This window comes from Oncorhynchus gorbuscha, linkage group LG11 (assembly GCF_021184085.1).
Source record: "Oncorhynchus gorbuscha isolate QuinsamMale2020 ecotype Even-year linkage group LG11, OgorEven_v1.0, whole genome shotgun sequence".
Lineage (NCBI taxonomy): Eukaryota > Metazoa > Chordata > Actinopteri > Salmoniformes > Salmonidae > Oncorhynchus > Oncorhynchus gorbuscha.
The window spans coordinates 79,307,602-79,331,851 of NC_060183.1; the positions used below are offsets into that span (position 1 = coordinate 79,307,602).

General features: G+C 44.7%; 1 protein-coding gene across 1 annotated transcript in view; it reads left to right on the plus strand.

The window, feature by feature from the left end:
• The window catches only part of LOC124047733 (fibrillin-2), a 222,716-nt gene that overhangs the window by 19,583 nt on the left and 178,883 nt on the right, over positions 1–24,250 (plus strand). Inside the window, exons 6-7 of the mRNA XM_046368037.1 lie at positions 5,186–5,383; positions 21,108–21,233. Coding sequence (XP_046223993.1) covers positions 5,186–5,383; positions 21,108–21,233 — 324 coding nt within the window. The remainder of the gene's footprint in view (positions 1–5,185; positions 5,384–21,107; positions 21,234–24,250) is intronic.

Genomic DNA, 24,250 nt, shown 5'->3' on the forward strand with positions numbered 1-24,250 from the left:
ACCCACTCACTCACTCACTCACTCGGTCACTCGGTTACTCACTCACTCTGTCCCAGTTGGCCGCAGCCCTTCTTTGTAAATGTTTATAATTCAGTTAAAATGGTTTGGGCCTGTAATGAAGTAGCACCATGTTTAGACCTGCACTCACTTTCTGTCAGAGCCCCCCCCCCCTCCCCACTCTCTTTATCTGCCCCCCTCTCCTTCTATCTCTATCTCTGTCTTCTCTCTGTCTTCTCTCTCTCTCTCTCTCTCTCCTTGTCTCTCTCTCTCAGTCTCTCTCTTTCCCCCCTCTCCTTCTATCTCTATCTCTGTCTTCTCTCTGTCTTCTCTCTCTCTCTCCTTGTCTCTCTCTCAGTCTCTCTCTTTCCCCCCTCTCCTTCTATCTCTATCTCTGTCTTCTCTCCTTCTCTCTCTCTCTCTCTCTCTCTCTCTCTCTTTCCCTCTCTTCTCTATCAATTCAATTAATTTAATTTCAAAGGGCTTTATTGGCATGGGAAACATATGTTTACATTGCCAAGGCAAGTGAAATGGATAAACAAATCTCTGTCTCTGTCTCTCTCTCAGTGCAGAAGTATTGATGTGTTTCCTGACATGTATAATGACACACAGACAAACAGTGTTAAACAGTAGATGTGGGTACTTGGCATTGGAAAAAGATCTAGGATGAATTAATAATACAAACCAGGTTTAATGCAGGAAAGCCATAGATCCGGTGGCAGAGACGTCATCACTTCAAATCCCTCTTGCTTACATGCATTTTCACTTGTCGGCCATGCTTCTGTTTTCATCCCATCGTTTCTCATGGATCCGCCTTTGGCCCCATCTGGGGAGAAGACACTTTAAACGTCCAATGTCCCCTTTTCAGTACTTACTTTGACCCATTTTTTTTCCTTCATTTTCTGGAGCTTCTCTAAAGAGTATTTCAGAGAGGGGGGTTTGGGCCATATCAACATTGCTTTCTTTTAGACATGAAACAACGTTGTTTGAATTTGAGAAAAGCTATTCCTCTGAAAATTTTCTCAGATCTGAGCTGGGACAAGACGCACACAGCATACAGCATTACGCACAGCATACAGCATTACGCACAGCATACATCATTACGCACAGCATACAGCATTACGCACAGCATACAGCATTACGCACAGCATACAGCATTACGCGCAGCATACAGCATTACGCGCAGCATTCATTATTGGACACTTACCATATGGGGTGGCAGGTTGCCTAGTGGTTAGAGCGATCAAATCCCTGAGCTGACAAGGTAAAAAAATATGTTTTTCTGCCCCTGAACAAGGCAGTTAACCCACTGTTCCCCAGTAGGCCATCATTGTAAATAAGAATTTGTTCTTAACTGACTTGCCTAGTTAAATAAAGATTACATTTAAATATTTGCTTGATAGTTAATAAAGCTAATATAATTAAACCAAAGTTGATGGTATTAGATTGAAAAAATGACACAAGAATGTTTTAAGAAACCATAGTTACAGATGATGTCACCTCATTTCACCTTTTTATTTTCGGCCAGGCAGGCTAGCGTGTTTCGGCAGTTATGCCTTCATCAGCTCTGTAAATTATTATGTGGATTATAATTAATGAATTTTTTTTGTAAGGGTTGATACATTTTTCTTTAGTGAAAATCAAGCCTGACATTTTATAGTGGAAATTACAAACTTTAGAAGCCTTTTTGAACCTTGAATATACTACAAGTTTGCATTTCCTGCTGTGCCTTCTCACCAACAAACGAGTGATCAAATTAAGATTCTACATCTGTAGTTGTGATGTACTGTATTGCTACGTCTTTGGATGTGTTTTCCATCTACTCCGAGGTTTTCCCTTTGTGGTAATCTAAGACCAAAGCCAACATTCACTTCTGTAGAAATGCCCATTTTTATAAGCAACATGTAAAATGTTACTCATGTGGAAAAGTGAAATAGTGCTTAGGGTTGGTATTGTGGGTGAATCTGATATCGAATCAAATCAAATGTATTTATATAGCCCTTCGTACATCAGCTGATATCTTAAAGTGCTGTACAGAAACCCAGCCTAAAACCCCAAACAGCAAGCAATGCAGGTGTAGAAGCACGGTGGCTAGGAAAAACTCCCTAGAAAGGCCAAAACCTAGGAAGAAACCTGGAGAGGAACCAGGCTATGTGGGGTGGCCAGTCCTCTTCTGGCTGTGCCGGGTAGAGATTATAACAGAACATGGTCAAGATGTTCAAATGTTCATAAATGACCAGCATGGTCAAATAATAATAAGGCAGAACAGTTGAAACTGGAGCAGCAGCACAGTCAGGTGGACTGGGAACAGCAAGGAGTCATCATGTCAGGTAGTCCTGGGACATGGTCATATCTTTTTGAACCCCGGCTCCACCCCTCATCTCCACCCCGGCTCCACCCCTCATCTCAACCCCGGCTCCACCCCTCATCTCAACCCCGGCTCCACCCCTCATCTCAACCCCGGCTCCACCTCTTATCTGCACCCCTCATCTCATCTCATATTTCCACCTTTATCTGTCTCCTCTTCATTCATTCTCTGTCAATAAACAATACAAATAAAAAAGGATAGGGGAAATCTACTCTCATGAGAAACGTCGTGAAAATAGAAGAGGGCCTAGAACTGATCCTTGAGGAACCCCCATTCGACTATTCTGGGCTGAAGATCTGATGTTTTTGAATACTATGTAACATTGCTCTTTGTTCTTCAGATAAGTTTTAAATCATGCATCACATAAGTAAACAAGCTCCCTTTAAAATAAAGGAAAAATGTACAGTACAGTATCTATGAAGATGACAGCTGACTTAGCATATTCAGTATAAAACTGTTATGGAGGAGAGCTAGAGTTACCTCGACTAACCTGTACCCCTGCACATTAACTCGGTACCGGTACCCCCTGTATATAGCCTCGTTATTGTTATTTTATTTTTTTACTTATATTTAGTAAATATTTTCTTAACTCTATTTCTTGGATTGCATTGTTGGTTAAGGGCTTGTAAGTAAGCATTCGGTGCTTGTGACTAATACGATTTGATTTGATTAGAGGTCTATCACATTGCTAACCAACAGTATCCCTAACAAAGCAATGTTTTTTATGTTAGCCTTGTAGACAACACCGTTATGATAGCCTTGTAGACAACACCATTATGTTAGCCTTGTAGACAACACTGTTATGTTAGCCTTGTAGACAACAACATTATGTTAGCCTTGTAGACAACACCGTTATGTTAGCCTTGTAGACAACACCGTTATGTTAGCCTTGTAGACAACACCGTTATGTTAGCCTTGTAGACAACACTGTTATGTTAGCCTTGTAGACAACACTGTTATGTTAGCCTTGTAGACAACACTGTTATGTTAGCCTTGTAGACAACACTGTTATGTTAGCCTTGTAGACAACACTGTTATGTTAGCCTTGTAGACAACACCATTATGTTAGCCTTGTAGACAACACCATTATGTTAGCCTTGTAGACAGCACCAGTATGTTAGCCTTGTAGACAACACTGTTATGATAGCCTTGTAGACAACACCATTATGTTAGCCTTGTAGACAACACCATTATGTTAGCCTTGTAGACAACACTGTTATGTTAGCCTTGTAGACAACACCATTATGTTAGCCTTGTAGACAACACCATTATGTTAGCCTTGTAGACAACACCGTTATGTTAGCCTTGTAGACAACACTGTTATGTTAGCCTTGTAGACAACACCATTATTTTAGCCTTGTAGACAACACCATTATGTTAATCTTGTAGCAGATATAGATACGAGAGGCTCTCCAGTGCTTCCAAAAATGTTGTTACGTTACAACCTTATCCCCAAGAACACCGTGGCCTCCATCATTCTGCAGCATTGAAGATCCCCAAGAACACCGTGGCCTCCATCATTCTGCAGCATTGAAGATCCCCAAGAACACAGTGGCCTCCATCATTCTGCAGCATTGAAGGTCCCCAAGAACACAGTGGCCTCCATCATTCTGCAGCATTGAAGATCCCCAAGAACACAGTGGCCTCCATCATTCTGCAACATTGAAGGTCCCCAAGAACACAGTGGCCTCCATCATTCTGCAGCATTGAAGGTCCCCAAGAACACAGTGGCCTCCATCATTCTGCTGCATTGAAGATCCCCAAGAACACAGTGGCCTCCATCATTCTGCAGCATTGACGGTCCCCAAGAACACAGTGGCCTCCATCATTCTAAAATGGTAGAAGTTTGGATCCGCCAAGACTCTTCCTAGAGCTGGCCGCCCGTCCGAACTGAGCAATCGGGGGAAAGGCCCTTGGTCAGGGAGGTGACCAAGAACCCGATGGTCACTCTGACAGAGCTCCAGAGTGCCTCTGTGAAGGAACCTTGCAGAAGGACAACCATCTCTGCTGCACATAATCAATCAGGCCTTTATGGTAGAGTGGCCAGACGGAAGCCACTCCTTGACAGCTCGCTTGTAGTTTGCCAAAAGGCAACTAAAGGACACTCAGACCATGAGAAACAAGATTCTCTGGTCTGATGAAACCAAGATTGAACTCTTTGGTCTGAATGCCAAGCGTCACGTCTGGAGGAAACCTTGCACCATCCCTACGGTGAAGCATGGTGGTGGCAGCATCATGCTGTGGGAATGTTTTTCAGCGGCAGGGACTGGCAGACTAGTCAGGATCGAGGGAAAGATGAACGGAGAAAAGTACAGAGAGATCCTTGATGAAAACCTGCTACCGAGCACTCAGGACCTCAGACTGGGGCGAAGGTTAACCTTCCAACAGGACAAAGACCCTAAGCACACAGCCAAGACAATGCAGGAGTGGATTCGGGGCAAGTCTCTGAATGTCCTTGAGTATCCTAGCCATAGGCCGGACATGAACCCGATCAAACATCTCTGGAGAGACCTGAACTCCCCAAATACAGGTGTGTCAAGCTTGTAGCGTCATACCCAAGAAGACTCGAGGCTGTAATCGTTGCCAAAGGTGCTTCAGCAAAGCACTGAGTAAAGGGTCTGAGTACTTATGTAAATGTGATATTTCCATTTGTTCTTTTTTATACATGTTTTTGCTTTGTCATTATGGGGTATTGTGAGTAGCTTAATGAGGGGGGGGAGTGATTTAATCCATTTTAGAATGAGTCTGTAACAGAATGTTGGGTATGAATGCACTGTAACTACCAACTGCTTCTAATGGAATCCCCTTGCTCTCTCCCAGACTACAGGACAGGCCCGTGCTTCACCAAGGTCAGCAACCAGATGTGCCAGGGCCAGGTGAGTGGCATCGTGTGCACCAAGACCCTGTGCTGTGCCACGGTGGGGCGTGCCTGGGGACACCCCTGCGAGATGTGTCCGGCCCAGCCCCAGCCATGCCGCCGAGGCTTCATCCCCAACATACGCACCGGAGCCTGCCAGGGTGAGGAGTGGGATACGTCCAGATTAAACTAGCTTTCCAATATTTTTATATTAATTAAGTAATTCATTGGACACTCTTTTTTTGTCAAGTGTTTGTGAAGTTTGGTCCAAAAAATGTTTGTTTTCGTCGAATTGTGTTCACATAAGTTCAAAATCAAGATAACTGGCTGAGCTAAATTTATAATTATAGGATGAGAGGTGTAGCCACAATTGATAATGCATAAACAAATATCAACATGTAATTACACAAACAGCAAATGTCCCCTACAATGTGCATTGCAGATAATTTTAGCCACAGTTTTTGAAAAAGCATTTGAAAACAAAGACATTGGACCAGCTGAGGTCAAATGCCAGCCTTGTTATCCAGTTCATTGTCAACTGACCTGGGAATGACCCCTACGGACACGCCCACAGGTCTCTATTGAATTCTAATGGGCCTTGCTCTGAGAGGGAGGGGTGAAGGGTCCCTAAATATTGATTAGGATGATGACACACACACACACACACCAGGCTTTGCGTCTCTCGTCTGCTGACGGACTAAGGGTCCTGAGTCAGTCAATTCAGGAAGAGATTTTAATTTAAAAAAAAATTCAAATGAAGACTTTTCACATAAATAGTTTCTCTCTTTTCAGCTTATTGAGAAATCATTGAAAATAGATGCCATTTTTCAATAATTGAATTGGCCTGAACCCTGTGTGTGTGTGTGTGTGTGTGTGTGTGTTGTGTGTGTGTGTGTGTCACTGCATTGTTAGAGGCAATATTTCACACAACCCCCCCCCCTCCCAAAAAAGCCTTTTGTGAACTCTTGACTCTTTTTTTTCTCTCTTCCTAGCTCTGACTTTGCTGATAGCTACTTTATTGAGGAAAAATGTACTTACTCTGACTGTGATGTGTGTTTGTCCCACCTAGCTATCTCAAGATGAACGCACTAAATGTAAGTCGCTCTGGATAAGAACGTCTGCTAAATGACTAAAATGTGAAATATTTACCGTTAGATAATAACAAACAAACTCACTACGCGGCCATGACGTCATGGCCTCTCGACATTCGTCACATTAACACTGCACCGGTGCTAGAGCACGGCCATTTTGAAAAGTAACTTTTGAACCAACTGTCAACCGTCAAACGGACCAACTGTCAAATAGCAGATCTTGACGATGGGCATATCGGAAATGTGGGGTTCCATTACAGACGCAGAGCATAAATCCCTCCTTAGCGTTTCTAATCCCCTCCTGTGGTAAAACAGTGAAGGTCGCTCTCTGTGTTTCATTGCAGTATTTAGTATAAAGGACTTTAAAAGAGTGCAGACGTTCTCCTATCGTGTCTATATGGTCTCATAGAGTGACAAGTGAATGAATGAACAAGTGAATGGGAGTGAAAACCTCAGGTCACTAAAAGGTCAACCTAAAGCTACTCCCTCCTGACAATATCAACTAAACAGAAGCTAATCCCAGCACTGCCTCTGTGAATAAGTACTTCCTAATCTCCACTCTCCAGCACTGCCTCTGTGAATAAGTACTTCCTAATCTCCACTCTCCAGCACTGCCTCTGTGAATAAGTACTTCCTAATCTCCACTCTCCAGCACTGCCTCTGTGAATAAGTACTTCCTAATCTCCACTCTCCAGCACTGCCTCTGTGAATAAGTACTTCCTAATCTCCACTCTCCAGCACTGCCTCTGTGAATAAGTACTTCCTAATCTCCACTCTCCAGCACTGCCTCTGTGAATAAGTAATCTCCACATGGAAAGAGGAAGGGAGGGATAGACTCCATGCATGGAGTGAGGGAGGGAAATGGAGAGAGCCAGAGAGAGAGGAGGGATTAGAATGAGAGAGTCAGTCCATAAAGGTATTGAGAGAATGAGGTAGAAGTAGTGAGGGGGGGCCCCTTGAACATTTTATAAAGACCCTTCCATACAGCAGTGGATGTAGTAGGAATATGTGCTGTGTTGGGTCTACACAGCCTTGGTGCTGTCTCTGTTGAAGGAGTGAATGAACAGCTAGGTGTTAAATCTCCTGTAATGCCCTCGCAACCCGCCTAGTGCCATGGCGACCGTCCGCCCACTGCCACGGCAACAAGGAGGTGCCTGTAAAGCCCCCGTCGAGCAGTGATGTGAGGTCAGAATGAGAGAGAGAGAGAGAGTGAGAGAGCGAGGGGGTGGGGGGATAGAGCGAGATATGAATATACAGTACCTTCGGAAAGTATTCAGACCCCTTGACTTTTTTGATAGGATACAGCCTTATTCTAAAATGGATTAAATAGTTTCCCCCCCTCATCAATCTACACACAATAACCCAAATTGACAAAGCAAAAACAGGTTTTTAGAATTTTTTGCTAATTTATCAAAAATAAAAAACTGAAATATAAAATTTACGTAAGTATTCAGACCCTTTACTCAGTACTTTGTTGAAGCACCTTTGGCAGCGATTACAGCCTCGAGTCTTCTTGAGTATGATGCTACAAGCTTGGCACACATGTCAATTGGGGAGTATCTCCCAATCTTCTCTGCTCTGTCAGGTTGGATGGGGAGCGTTGCTGCACAGCTATTTTCAGGTCTCTCCAGCAATGTTCAATCAGGTTTAAGTCTGGGCTCTGGCTGGGCCACTCAAGGACATAGCTTAGCTGTGCGCTTAGGGTCGTTGTCCTGTTGGAAGGTGAACCTTGCCCCAGTCTGAGGTCCTCAGCGCTCTGGAGCAGGTTTTCATCATGGATCTCTCTGTACTTTGCTCTGTTCATCTTTGCCTCGATCCTGACTAGTCTCCCAGTCCAGGCCACTGGAAAACATCACCACAGATTGATTCTGCCAACACCATTCTTCACCGTAGGGATGGTGCAAGGTTTCCTCCAGACGTGACGCTTGGCATGCAGGCCAAAGAGTTCAATCTTGGTTTCATAAGTCAGAGAGTCCTTTAGTTGCCTTTTGGCAAACTCCAAGCGGGCTGTCAACTGCCTTTTACTGAGGAGTGGCTTCCATCTGGCCACTCTACCATTAAAAGGCCTAATTGGTGGAGTGATGCTTAGATGGTTGTCCTTCTGGAAGTTTATCCCATTTCCACAGAGGAACTTTGGTGCTCTGTCAGAGTGACCATCGGGTTCTTGGTCACCTCCTTGACCAAGGAAGGCCCTTCTTCCCCAATTGCTCAGTTCGGCCATTTCGGCCAGGCGGCCAGCTCTAGGAAGAGTCTTGGTGTTTCCAAACTTCTTTCATTTAAGAATGATGGAGGCCACTGTGTTCTTGGGGACCTTCAATGCTGCTTGGTTTTTGCTCTACATGCACTGTCAACTTTAGGACCTTACATATAGACAGGTTTGTGCCTTTCCAAATCATGTCCAATCAATTGAATTTACCACAGGTGGACTCCAATCAGTTGTAGAAACATCTCAAGGATGATCAGTGGAAACAGGATGCACCTGAGCTCAACTTCGAGTCTCATAGCAAAGGGTCTGAATATTTATGTAAATAAGGTATTTCTGTTCTAATTTGCTTTGTTAATGTTCAAACATGTCTAAAAACCTGTTTTCGCTTTGTCATTATGGGGTATTGTGATGTCATTATGGGGTATTGTGATGTCATTATGGGGTATTGTGATGTCATTATGGGGTATTGTGATGTCATTATGGGGTATTGTGTGCAGATTGCTGAGGAAAAAAACAAAAACAATTTTAGAATACGGCTGTATCATAGCAAAAAATGCGAAGGGGTCTTTCTGAAGGCACTGTATGTAAGGACGGAGAGACGCCCATCTACATCGGATCTACATGTACCTATATCTACATCTGATCTACATGTACCTATATCTACATCTGATCTACATGTACCTATATCTACATCTGATCTACATGTACCTATATCTACATCTGATCTACATGTACCTATATCTACATCTGATGTACATGTACCTATATCTACATCTGATCTACATGTACCCATATCTACATCCGATCTACATGTACCTATATCTACATCCGATCTACATGTACCTATATCTACATCCGATCTACATGTACCTATATCTACATCCGATCTACATGTACCTATATCTACATCCGATCTACATGTACCTACAGTGGAGAGAACAAGTATTTGGTACACTGCCGATTTTGCAGGTTGTTATCATAGGTAAACTTCAACTGTGAGAGACAGAATCTAAAACAAAAATCCAGAAAATCACATTGTATGTTTTTTAAGTAATTCATTTGCATTTTATTGCATGACATAAGTATTTGATACATCAGAAAAGCAAAACTTAATATTTGGTACAGAAACCTTTGTTTGCAATTACAGAGATCATACCTTTCATGTAGTTCTTGACCAGGGTTGCACAAACTGCAGCAGGGATTTTGGCCCACTCCTCCATACAGTCCTTCTCCAGATCCTTCAGGTTTCGAGGCTGTCGCTGGGCAATACAGACTTTCAGCTCATCTTCAATGCTCTTACTGAGGGAAGGAGGTTGTTGGCCAAGATCTTGCGATACATGGCCCAATCCATCCTCCCCTCAATAGGGTGCAGTCGTCCGGTCCCCTTTGCAGAAAAGCATCCCCAAAGAATGATGTTTCCACCTCCATGCTTCACGGTTGGGAGGGTGTTCTTGGGGTTGTACTCATCCTTCTTCTTCCTCCAAAAACGGCGAGTGGAGTTTAGACCAAAAAGCTCTATTTTTGTCTCATCAGACCACATGACCTTCTCCCATTCCTCCTCTGGATCATCCAGATGGTCATTGGAAACCTTCAGACAGGCCTGGACATGCGCTGGCTTGAGCAGGGGGACCTTGCGTGCGCTGCAGTATTTTAATCCATGACGGCGTAGTGTGTTACTAATGTTTTTTTTAAGACTGTGGTCCCAGCTCTCTTCAGGTCATTGACCAGGTCCTGCCGTTTAGTTCTGGGCTGATCCCTCACCTTCCTCATGATCATTGATGCCCCACAAGGTGAGATCTTGCATGGAGCTCCAGACCAAGGGTGATTGACCGTCATCTTGAACTTCTTCCATTTTCTAATAATTGCGCCAACAGTTGTTGCCTTCTCACCAAGCTGCTTGCCTATTGTCCTGTAGCCCATCCCAGCCTTGTGCAGGTCTACAATTTTATCCCTGATGTCCTTACACAGCTCTCTGGTTTTGGCCATTGTGGAGAGATTGGAGTCTGTTTGATTGAGTGTGTGGACAGGTGTCTTTTATAGAGGTAACGAGTTCAAACAGGTGCAGTTAATACAGGTAATGAGTGGAGAACAGGAGGGCTTCTTAAGAAAAACTAACAGGTCTGTGAGAGCCGGAATTCTTTCTGGTTGGTAGGTGATCAAATACTTATGTCATGCAATAAAATGCAAATTAATTACTTAAAAATCATACAATGTGATTTTCTGGATTTTTGTTTTAGATTCCATCTCTCACAGTTGAAGTCTACCTATGATAAAAATTACAGACCTCTACATGCTTTGCAAGTAGGAAAACCTGCAAAATCTGCAGTGTATCAAATACTTGTTCTCCCCACTGTATATCTACATTTACTTGATCTACATTTACCTATCATGTACACAAATACAACAAATATAACTCTGCTTTGCAGATGTTAGTAAAGAATAAAGCCACAAACCAAAAAAGTGTTAGGTGTGTTGTTTATTAACACCTCGTCGCCCCACCACCAATGTGGTAGACATTATGGCCAAGCCATTCCAGATGGCATACTGACACCAGTGTGGGGTGATGGGAAAGAAAGGGCTGCCATGCTGCAGACTGAGACAAGCGTGGGTTAAATCACTGCAGTATGGAGCCATTCTCTCCATGTTTGAAATCCCTGCCAAGGAGTTTATGGGGAGCATCACGGGTCTCTGGTCGTCTCAACCTGACTGGAACATCAAAACCAAATATGTCCTAATATGTGCATGTGGTCGTCTCAACCTGACTGATGAGAGAGAGAGAGAGAGAGAGAGAGAGAGAGAGAGAGAGAGAGAGAGAGAGAGAGAGAGAGAGAGAGAGAGAGAGAGAGAGAGAGAGAGAGAGAGAGAGAGAGAGAGAGAGAGAGAGAGAGAGAGAGAGAGAGAGAGAGAGAGAGAGAGAGAGAGAGAGAGAGAGAGAGAGAGAGAGAGAGAGAGAGAGAGAGAGAGAGAGAAGTGCTCATTCATCATCTAACTGAGCCTAGAGACATGCATGTTATGATATGCCACAGCTAAAGCAGCCATTTTGGCTGCTGTATTGTAAATGCAATGAAAGATCTAAGCTAACCAAACCCTCTGATAGTCAACCGTTTCAACAGTTATAATAACAGTTATGATTCTTCGGGTTATCCGACTGTTCTACCAGAGATTAGTACTGTGTATGGATTAACATGGGTAACTGGGATCTATCAGAGATTAGTACTGTTTATGGATTAACATAGGTAACTGGGATCTATCAGAGATTAGTACTGTTTATGGATTAACATGGGTAACTGGGATCTATCAGAGATTAGTACTGTTTATGGATTAACATGGGTAACTGGGTAACTGGGATCTATCAGAGATTAGTACTGTTTATGGATTAACATGGGTAACTGGGATCTATCAGAGATTAGTACTGTTTATGGATTAACATGGGTAACTGGGATCTACCAGAGATTAGTACTGTTTATGGATTAACATGGGTAACTGGGATCTATCAGAGATTAGTACTGTTTATGGATTAACATGGGTAACTGGGATCTATCAGAGATTAGTACTGTTTATGGATTAACAGAGATTAGTATGTTTATGGATTAACTGGGTAACTGGGATCTATCAGAGATTAGTACTGTTTATGGATTAACATGGGTAACTGGGTAACTGGGATCTATCAGAGATTAGTACTGTTTATGGATTAACATGGGTAACTGGGATCTATCAGAGATTAGTACTGTTTATGGATTAACATGGGTAACTGGGATCTATCAGAGATTAGTACTGTTTATGGATTAACATGGGTAACTGGGATCTATCAGAGATTAGTACTGTTTATGGATTAACATGGGTAACTGTTTATGGATTAACATGGGATCTATCAGAGATTAGTACTGTTTATGGATTAACAGAGATTAGTATGTTTATGGATTAACATGGGTAACTGGGATCTATCAGAGATTAGTACTGTTTATGGATTAACATGGGTAACTGGGTAACTGGGATCTATCAGAGATTAGTACTGTTTATGGATTAACATTTACATTTACATTCAAGTCATTTAACAGACGCTCTTATCCAGAGCGACTTACAAATTGGTGCATTCACCTTATGGCATCCAGTGGAACAGTCACTTTACAATAGTGCATCTAAATCTTAAAGGGGCGGGGGTGAGAAGGATTACTTATCCTATCCTAGGTATTCCTTAAAGAGGTGGGGTTCAGGTGTCTCCGGAAGGTGGTGATTGACTCCGCTGTCCTGGCGTCGTGAGGGGGTTTGTTCCACCATTGGGGGGCCAGAGCAGCGAACAGTTTTGACTGGGCTGAGCGGGAACTGTACTTCCTCAGTGGTAGGGAGGCGAGCAGGCCAGAGGTGGATGAACGCAGTGCCCTTGTTTGGGTGTAGGGCCTGATCAGAGCCTGGAGGTACTGAGGTGCCGTTCCCCTCACAGCTCCGTAGGCAAGCACCATGGTCTTGTAGCGGATGCGAGCTTCAACTGGAAGCCAGTGGAGAGAGCAGAGGAGCGGGGTGACGTGAGAGAACTTGGGAAGGTTGAACACCAGACGGGCTGCGGCGTTCTGGATGAGTTGTAGGGGTTTAATGGCACAGGAAGGGAGCCCAGCCAACAGCGAGTTGCAGTAATCCAGACGGGAGATGACAAGTGCCTGGATTAGGACCTGCACCGCTTCCTGTGTGAGGCAGGGTCGTACTCTGCGGATGTTGTAGAGCATGAACCTACAGGAACGGGCCACCGCCTTGATGTTAGTTGAGAACGACAGGGTGTTGTCCAGGATCACGCCAAGGTTCTTAGCGCTCTGGGAGGAGGACACAATGGAGTTGTCAACCGTGATGGCGAGATCATGGAACGGGCAGTCCTTCCCCGGGAGGAAGAGCAGCTCCGTCTTGCCGAGGTTCAGCTTGAGGTGGTGATCCGTCATCCACACTGATATGTCTGCCAGACATGCAGAGATGCGATTCGCCACCTGGTCATCAGAAGGGGGAAAGGAGAAGATTAATTGTGTGTCGTCTGCATAGCAATGATAGGAGACACCATGTGAGGTTATGACAGAGCCAAGTGACTTGGTGTATAGCGAGAATAGGAGAGGGCCTAGAACAGAGCCCTGGGGGACACCAGTGGTGAGAGCGCGTGGTGAGGAGACAGATTCTCGCCACGCCACCTGGTAGGAGCGACCTGTCAGGTAGGACGCAATCCAAGCGTGGGCCGCGCCGGAGATGCCCAACTCAGAGAGGGTGGAGAGGAGGATCTGATGGTTCACAGTATCGAAGGCAGCCGATAGGTCTAGAAGGATGAGAGCAGAGGAGAGAGAGTTAGCTTTAGCAGTGCGGAGCGCCTCCGTGATACAGAGAAGAGCAGTCTCAGTTGAATGACTAGTCTTGAAACCTGACTGATTTGGATCAAGAAGGTCATTCAGAGAGAGATAGCGGGAGAGCTGGCCAAGGACAGCACGTTCAAGAGTTTTGGAGAGAAAAGAAAGAAGGGATACTGGTCTGTAGTTGTTGACATCGGAGGGATCGAGTGTAGGTTTTTTCAGAAGGGGTGCAACTCTCGCTCTCTTGAAGACGGAAGGGACGTAGCCAGCGGTCAGGGATGAGTTGATGAGCGAGGTGAGGTAAGGGAGAAGGTCTCCGGAAATGGTCTGGAGAAGAGAGGAGGGGATAGGGTCAAGCGGGCAGTTTGTTGGGCGGCCGGCCGTCACAAGACGCGAGATTTCATCTGGAGAGAGAGGGGAGAAAGAGGTCAGAGCACAGGGTAGGGCAGTGTGAGCAGAACCAGTGGTGTCGTTTGACTTAGCAAACGAGGATCGGATGTCGTCGACCTTCTTTTCAAAATGGTTGACGAAGTCACCTGCAGAGAGGGAGGAGGGGGGGGGAAGGAGGATTCAGGAGGGAGGAGAAGGTGGCAAAGAGCTTCCTAGGGTTAGAGGCAGATGCTTGGAATTTAGAGTGGTAGAAAGTGGCTTTAGCAGCAGAGACAGAGGAGGAAAATGTAGAGAGGAGGGAGTGAAAGGATGCCAGGTCCGCAGGGAGGCGAGTTTTCCTCCATTTCCGCTCGGCTGCCCGGAGCCCTGTTCTTAACATAGGTAACTGGGTAACTAGGATCTATCAGAGATTAGTACTGTGTATGGATTAACATGGGTAACTGGGTAACTGGGATCTATCAGAGATTAGTACTGTGTATGGATTAACATGGGTAACTGGGATCTACCAGAGATTAGTACTGTGTATGCATTAACATGGGTAACTGGGATCTATCAGAGATTAGTACTGTGTATGCATTAACATGGGTAACTGGGATCTATCAGAGATTAGTACTGTGTATGCATTAACATGGGTAACTGGGTAACTGGGATCTATCAGAGATTAGTACTGTGTATGGATTAACATGGGTAACTGGGATCTATCAGAGATTAGTACTGTGTATGGATTAACATGGGTAACTGGGATCTATCAGAGATTACTACTGTGTATGGACTAACATGGGTAACTGGGATCTATCAGAGATTAGTTAGTACTTTGTATGCATTAACATGGGTAACTGGGATCTATCAAAGATTAGTACTGTTTATGGATTAACATAGGTAACTGGGATCTATCAGAGATTAGTACTGTGTATGGATTAACATGGGTAACTGGGTAACTGGGATCTATCAGAGATTACTACTGTGTATGGATTAACATGGGTAACTGGGATCTATCAGAGATTAGTACTGTGTATGGATTCACATGGGTAACTGGGATCTACCAGAGATTTGATACCACTAGAGTCAGGTTGCTACTACAGATACCACTAGAGACAGGTTGCTATCACAGATACCACTAGAGACATGGTTAATACAGATAACTAGGACAGGTTGCTATTACAGCCATTAGTACTGATTTATAGATTAACATAGGTTGCTACTATCAGACAGATTAGTACAGGTATGGATTAACAGACAACTAGAGTAACAGGCTGCTACTACAGACACCACTAGAGACATGGATTAACATGGGTAACAGATACCAGAGATTAGGTTGTAGATTCACATGAGTAACAGGATCTGCTACTACAGATACCACTAGAGACAGGTTGCTACTACAGATACCACTAGAGACAGGTTGCTACTACAGATACCACTAGAGACAGGTTGCTACTACAGATACCACTAGAGACAGGTTGCTACTACAGCCACCACTAAAGACAGGTTGCTACTACAGATACCACTAGAGACAGGTTGCTACTACAGACACCACTAGAGACAGGTTGCTACTACAGACACCACTAGAGACAGGCTGCTACTACAGACACCACTAGAGACAGGCTGCTACTACAGATACCACTAGAGACAGGTTGCTACTACAGATACCACTAGAGACAGGTTGCTACTACAGATACCACTAGAGACAGGTTGCTACTACAGATACCACTAGAGACAGGTTGCTACTACAGACACCACTAGAGACAGGTTGCTACTACAGATACCACTAGAGACAGGTTGCTACTACAGATACCACTAGAGACAGGTTGCTACTACAGACACCACTAGAGACAGGTTGCTACTACAGACACCACTAGAGACAGGTTGCTACTACAGACACCACTAGAGACAGGTTGCTACTACAGATACCACTAGAGACAGGTTGCTACTACAGACACCACTAGAGACAGGTTGCTACTACAGACACCACTAGAGACAGGTTGCTACTACAGACACCACTAGAGACAGGTTGCTACTACAGACACCACTAGAGACAGGTTGCTACTACAGACACCACTAGAGACAGGTTGCTACTACAGATACCACTAGAGACAGGTTGCTACTACAGATACCACTAGAGACAGGTTGCTACTACAGACACCACTAGAGACAGGTTGCTACTACAGATACCACTAGAGACAGGTTGCTACTACAGATACCACTAGAGACAGGTTGCTACTACAGATACCACTAGAGACAGGTTGCTTCTACATATACCACTAGAGACAGGTTGCTACTACAGATACCACTAGAGACAGGTTGCTACTACAGATACCACTAGAGACAGGTTGCTACTACAGACACCACTAGAGACAGGTTGCTACTACAGACACCACTAGAGACAGGTTGCTACTACAGATACCACTAGAGACAGGTTGCTACTACAGACACCACTAGAGACAGGTTGCTACTACAGACACCACTAGAGACAGGTTGCTACTACAGACATCACTAGAGACAGGTTGCTACTACAGACACCACAAACCATTTGGATACACACTGAGTTTACAAAACATTTTGAACACCTGCTCTAGTAGGTACCAGGTGGTTTGTTTCAACATACCAGGCAGTTTGTGTCAACGTACCAGGCTGTTTGTGTCAACGTACCAGGCAGTTTGTGTCAACGTACCAGGCGGTTTGTGTCAACGTACCAGGCGGTTTGTGTCAACGTATCAGGCGGTTTGTGTCAACGAACCAGGCGGTTTGTGTCAACGTACTAGGCGGTTTGTGGCAACGTACCAGGCGGTTTGTGTGAACGTACCAGGCGGTTTGTGTCAACGTACCAGGCGGTTTGTATCAATGCCGCTCAACAGTTTCCCGTGTGTATCAAGAATGATCCACCACCAGGCCTCCTTCGTGGTGCGGGCAGTCTAAGGCACTGCATCACAGTACTTGAGTTGTCACTACAGCCCCGGGTTCGATCCCAGGCTGTGTCACAGCCGGCCGTGACCAGGAGACCCATAAAGCGGCGCACATTTGGCCCATCGTCGTCCGGGTTAGGGGGGGTTTGGCTGGCCGGGATTTCCTTGTTCCATCCCACTCGTTGTGGCGTGCCGGGTGCCTGCAAGCTGATTTCGGTCAACAGTTGGATGGTGTTTTCTCTGACACACCATCAGTACGACCAAGAATATGTTTTCCGCGACGCGGATGCTGTGTTCTGCCTTACAAACAGGACAACGGAATAGATCGCATGCAGCGACCCAAGGAAACGACTCCGAAAAAGAGGGAAACGAGGCGGTGTTCTGGTCAGACTCCGAAAAAGGGCACATCGCGCACCACTCCACAGCATTCTTCTTGCCAATGTCCAGTCTCTTGACAACAAGGTTGACAAAATCCGAGCAAGAGTGGCATTCCAGAGGGACATCAGAGACTGCAACGTTCTCTGCTTCACGGAAACATGGTTTACTGGGAAGACGCTATCCGATGCGGTGCAGCCAACGGGTTTCTCCACGCATCGCGCCGACAGAAACAAACATCTCTCTGGTAAGAAGAGTGGCGGGGGCGTATGCCTCATGACTAACGGGACATGGTGTAATGAAGGAAACATACAGGAACTCAAATCTTTCTGTTCACCTGATTTAGAATTCCTCACAATCAAATGTAGACCGCATTATCTTCCAAGAGAATTCTCTTTGATTATAATCACAGCCGTATATATCCCCCCCCAAGCAGACACATCGATGGCTCTGAACAAACTTTATTTAACTCTTTGCAAACTGGAAACCATTTATCCGGAGGCTGCATTCATTGTAGCTGGGGATTTTAACAAAGCTAATCTGAAAACAAGACTCCCTAAATTTTATCAGCATATCGATTGCGCAACCAGGGGTGGTAAAACCTTGGATCATTGTTACTCTAACTTCCGCGACGCATATAAGGCCCTGCCCCGCCCCCCTTTCGGAAAAGCTGACCACGACTCCATTTTGCTGATCCCTGCCTACAGGCAGAAGCTAAAAAAGAGGCTCCCACGCTGAGGTCTGTCCAACGCTGGTCAGACCAAGCTGACTCTACACTCCAAGACTGCTTCCATCACGTGGACTGGGACATGTTTCGTATTGCGTCAGATGAAAATATTGATGAATACGCTGATTCGGTGTGTGAGTTCATTAGAACGTGCGTCGAAGATGTCGTTCCCATAGCAACGATAAAAACATTCCCAAACCAGAAACCGTGGATTGATGGCAGTATTCGCGTGAAACTGAAAGCGCGAACCACTGCTTTTAATCAGGGCAAGGTGTCTGGTAACATGTCCGAATATAAACAATGCAGCTATTCCCTCCGCAAGGCTATTAAACAAGCTAAGCGTCAGTACAGAGACAAAGTGGAATCTCAATTCAATGGCTCAGACACAAGAGGCATGTGGCAGGGTCTACAGTCAATCACGGACTACAAGAAGAAGCCCAGCCCAGTCACGGACCAGGATGTCTTGCTCCCAGGCAGACTAAATAACTTTTTTCCCGCTTTGAGGACAATACAGTGCCACTGACACGGCCTGCAACGAAAACATGCGGTCTCTCCTTCACTGCAGCCGAGGTGAGTAAGACATTTAAACGTGTTAACCCTCGCAAGGCTACAGGCCCAGACGGCATCCCCAGCCGCGCCCTCAGAGCATGCGCAGACCAGCTGGCCGGTGTGTTTACGGACATATTCAATCAATCCCTATACCAGTCTGCTGTTCCCACATGCTTCAAGAGGGCCACCATTGTTCCTGTTCCCAAGAAAGCTAAGGTAACTGAGCTAAACGACTACCGCCCCGTAGCACTCACTTCCGTCATCATGAAGTACTTTGAGATACTAGTCAAGGACCATATCACCTCCACCCTACCTGACACCCTAGACCCACTCCAATTTGCTTACAGCCCAAATAGGTCCACAGACGATGCAATCTCAACCACACTGCACACTGCCCTAACCCACCTGGACAAGAGGAATACCTATGTGAGAATGCTGTTCATCGACTACAGCCCGGCATTCAACACCATAGTACCCTCCAAGCTCGTCATCAAGCTCGAGACCCTGGGTCTCGACCCCGCCCTGTGCAACTGGGTACTGAACTTCCTGATGGGCCGCCCCCAGGTGGTGAGGGTAGGCAACAACATCTCCTCCCCGCTGATCCTCAACACGGGGGCCCCACAAGGGTGCGTTCTGAGCCCTCTCCTGTACTCCCTGTTCACCCACGACTGCGTGGCCACGCACGCCTCCAACTCAATCATCAAGTTTGCGGACGACAGAACAGTGGTAGGCTTGATTACCAACAACGACGAGACGGCCTACAGGGAGGAGGTGAGGGCCCTCGGAGTGTGGTGTCAGGAAAATAACCTCACACTCAACGTCAACAAAACTAAGGAGATGATTGTGGACTTCAGGAAACAGCAGAGGGAACACCCCCCTATCCACATCGATGGAACAGTAGTGGAGAGGGTAGCAAGTTTTAAGTTCCTCGGCATACACATCACAGATAAACTGAATTGGTCCACTCACACTGACAGCGTCGTGAAGAAGGCGCAGCAGCGCCTCTTCAACCTCAGGAGGCTGAAGAAATTCGGCTTGTCACCAAAAGCACTCACAAACTTCTGCAGATGCACAATCGAGAGCATCCTGGCGGGCTGTATCACCGCCTGGTACGGCAACTGCTCCGCCCTCAACCGTAAGGCTCTCCAGAGGGTAGTGAGGTCTGCACAACGCATCACCAGGGGCAAACTACCTGCCCTCCAGGACACCTACACCACCCGATGTTACAGGAAGGCCATAAAGATCATCAAGGACATCAACCACCCGAACCACTGCCTGTTCACCCCGCTATCATCCGGAAGGCGAGGTCAGTACAGGTGCATCAAAGCTGGGACCGAGAGACTGAAAAACAGCTTCTATCTCAAGGCCATCAGACTGTTAAACAGCCACCACTAACATTGAGTGGCTGCTGCCAACACACTGTCATTGACACTGACCCAACTCCAGCCACTTTAATAATGGGAATTGATGGGAAATGATGTAAATATATCACTAGCCACTTTAAACAATGCTACCTTATATAATGTTACTTACCCTACATTATTTATCTCATATGCATATGTATATACTGTACTCTACATCATCGACTGCATCCTTATGTAATACATGTATCACTAGCCACTTTAACTATGCCACTTTGTTTACTTTGTCTACATACTCATCTCATATGTATATACTGTACTCGATACCATCTACTGTATGCTTCTCTGTACCATCACTCATTCATATATCCTTATGTACATATTCCTTATCCCCTTACACTGTGTATAAGACAGTAGTTTTGGAATTGTTAGTTAGATTACTTGTTGGTTATCACTGCATTGTCGGAACTAGAAGCACAAGCATTTCGCTACACTCGCATTAACATCTGCTAACCATGTGTATGTGACAAATAAAATTGATTGATTTGATTTGATTTGCTTCTGGGTTAAGCGAGCAGAGTTGTGTTTCAGAGGATGCTGAGTCCGTAGGGGAGTTGCAGCGATGGGACAAGAATGTAACTACCAATTGGGGAGAAAAATGGGTAAAAAAGTACAGCATAAAAAAGAATGGTTTTCCACCCGAAGGACCTCCAGCCAACTTGACGCTACTGGGAATCATTGTCAACATTGGCCAGCATCCCTGTGGAATTCTGGCCCCGATGAGTTGAGGCTGTTCTGAGGGGGGGGGCAATTCAATGCTGGGAATGTTAGCGTTTGGAATGAAACTCGTGAGAATTAGGATTCAATAAGGCTTCTAATTATGGAGACCGATTACATTTTACGGTGTGCAGCGTTGACCTGAACGCAGTTGTAGTTGTTTATGTGCGCCACTCTCATTTTCCCAGATGTTGACGAGTGCCAGGCCATCCCGGGACTCTGCCAGGGAGGAAATTGCATCAACACCGTGGGTTCGTACGAGTGCAAGTGTCCAGCTGGCCACAGGCAGAAAGAGGGCTCCCAGAAGTGCGAGGGTGAGTAACGCAGGAAATGGTGGCGGACATTTGGGCTTAATGATACTTTTTTCTCTCATTTCCCTTTTTATCTAATTTACCGTTAAACCGCTCAAGATACACAATAATGGATATTGAAGTAAGATTAAATTATTATTTTTTATCTTTATTTAACAAAGTAAGTCAGTTAAGAACAAATTCTTATTTTCAATGACGGCCTAGGAATAGTGGGTTAACTGCCTGTTCAGGGGCAGAATGACATATTTGTACCTTGTCAGCTCAGGGATTTGAACTTGCAACCTTCCGGTGACTAGTCCAACGCTCTAACCACTAGGCTACCCTGTATAGTTTTATTGGGTATTGTAATGAGTATTTCTTTAACATCCTAAGGAATATACAGAAGTCCACTACTTGAACCTTCAGAAAGTATTCACACCCCTTGACTTTTTCCACATTTTGTTGTGTTACAAAGTGGGATTAAAATGGATTGAATTGTCCTTTTGTTTTGTCAATGATCTGCACAAAATAATCTGTAGTGTCAAAGTGGAAGAAATTAGATAAGTATTCAACCCCCTGACTCAAACACATGTTAGAATCGCTTTTGGCAGCGATTACAGCTGTGAGTCTTTCTGGGTACGTCTCTAAGAGCTTTCCACACCTGGATTGTTCAACATTTGCCCATTTTCCAAATTCTTCAAGCTCAGTCAAATTGGTTGTTGATCATTACTAGACAACCATTTTCAAGTCTTGCCATAGATTTTCGAGTAGATTTAAGTCAAAACTGTAACTCGGGCACTCAGGATCATTCACTGTCTTCATGGTAAGCAACTCCAGTGTAGATTTGGCCTTGTGTTTTAGGTTATTGTCCTGCTGAATTAATCTCCCAGTGTCTAGTGGAAAGCAGACTGAACCAGGTTTTCCTCTAGGATTTTTTCCTGTGCTTAGCTCCATTACGTTTATTTTTTATCCTAAAAAACGTCCTTAACGATTACGAGCATACCCATAACATGATAACACTATGCTTGAAAATATGGAGAGAGGTACTCAATTATGTGTTGATTGGATTTGCCCCAAATATAACACTAAGTATTCAGTACAAAACCTTAATTGCTTTACCAAATGTTTTGCTCTATTACTTTAGTGCCTTGTTGCAAACAGCTTAGTATTGTGGAATAACTACAATGTTGTTGATCAATCCTACGTTTTCTCCTATCACAGCCATTAAACTCTGTTACTGTTTTAAAGTCCCCATTGGCCTCATGGGGAAGTTTCCTTCCTCTCCATCAACTGAGTTAGGAAGGACACCTGTATCTTTGTAGTGACTGGGTGTAGAAATACACCATCCAAAGTGTAATTAATACTCAAAAAGTAATTAATACCATACTCAAAAGGAACATTCAATGTCTGCTTTTATATTGATTTGAACTAGCAATGCACCAATGGCCTCATGGTGAAATCCCTGAGTGGTTTCCTTGTTCTCCGGCAACACTATCTTTGTAGTGACTGGATGTATTGACTACACCATCCAAAGTGTAATGAATAACTTCACCATGCTCAAACGGATATTCAATGTCAGACTTTTTTACCCGTCTACCAATAGGTGCCCTTCTTTGCGTGGCATTGGAAAATCTCCTTGTTCTTTTGTGGTTAAATCTGTGTTTAAAATTCACTGCTCGACTGAGTGACCTTACAGATAATTGTTATGTAAAACTCTATTGCACACAGAGTGAGTCCATACAACCTACTAAGTAACTTGTTAAGCACATTTTTACTTCTGCCATAACAAAGGGGTTGAATACTTATTAACTAGACATTTCAGCTTTTCATTTTTGTAATACATTTAAAAACTAATTTAAAAAAAACATAATTCTACTTTGACATTATGGGGTATTTTGTGTAGGGCAGTGAACAAAAATCTAAATGTAATCCATTTTAAATTCAACCTGTAATACAACAAAATGTGGAAAACAGTCAAGGGGTGTGAAATCTTTGTGAACACACTGGGTACATGGAATGAAACAGTAAGATGATGTAGTGAGAAGTAGGTGAGAAGTGGGTGTTAGCAACATGATCTCATCAAATCTGGTCTATATGTAACGTTTGTCTAAACCGAAACAAAAAACTGTGATTTATGGACATGCACCGTTACAATTATTTCTTTAGCTCGTAAAGATTATGACTGTATAGACCTCAAGAACCTCTAGGGTTAGGGTGAGTTATAGGCAGGGCTCTCCAACCCTGTTCCTGTAAAACTGCCCAGCAGTAGGTTTTTGCTCAACTCCAGTTGTAACTAACCTGGTTCAGCTTATCAACCAGCTAATTATTAGAATCAGGTGTTCTAGACTGGGGTTGGAGTGAAAACCTACAGAACAGTAGCTCTCCAGGAACAGGGTTGGAGTTGACCTACAGGACAGTAGCTCTCCAGGAACAGGGTTAAGGTTAACCTAGAGGACAGTAGCTCTCCAGGAACAGGGTTGGAGTGAAAACCTACAGAACAGTGGCTCTCCAGGAACAGGGTTAAGGTTAACCTAGAGGACAGTAGCTCTCCAGGAACAGGGTTGGAGTTGACCTACAGTATACCTACAGTATGGTAGCTTCCAGGAACAGGGTTGGAGTTGACCTACAGGACAGTAGCTTTCCAGGAACAGGGTTGGAGTTAACCTACAGGACAGTAGCTCTCCAGGAACAGGGTTGGAGTTGACCTACAGGACAGTAGCTTTCCAGGAACAGGGTTGGAGTTAACCTACAGGACGGTAGCTCTCCAGGAACAGGGTTGGAGTTGACCTACAGGACGGTAGCTCTCCAGGAACAGGGTTGGAGTTGACCTACAGGACGGTAGCTCTCCAGGAACAGGGTTGGAGTTGACCTACAGGACGGTAGCTCTCCAGGAACAGGGCTGGAGTTGACCTACAGGAGGGTAGCTCTCCAGGAACAGGGTTGGAGTTGACCTACAGGAGGGTAGCTCTCCAGGAACAGGGTTGTCGGTAAGGATAAACGGCAGGTTTTAGGTTTAAAACTGAAATACCACACTTTAAACA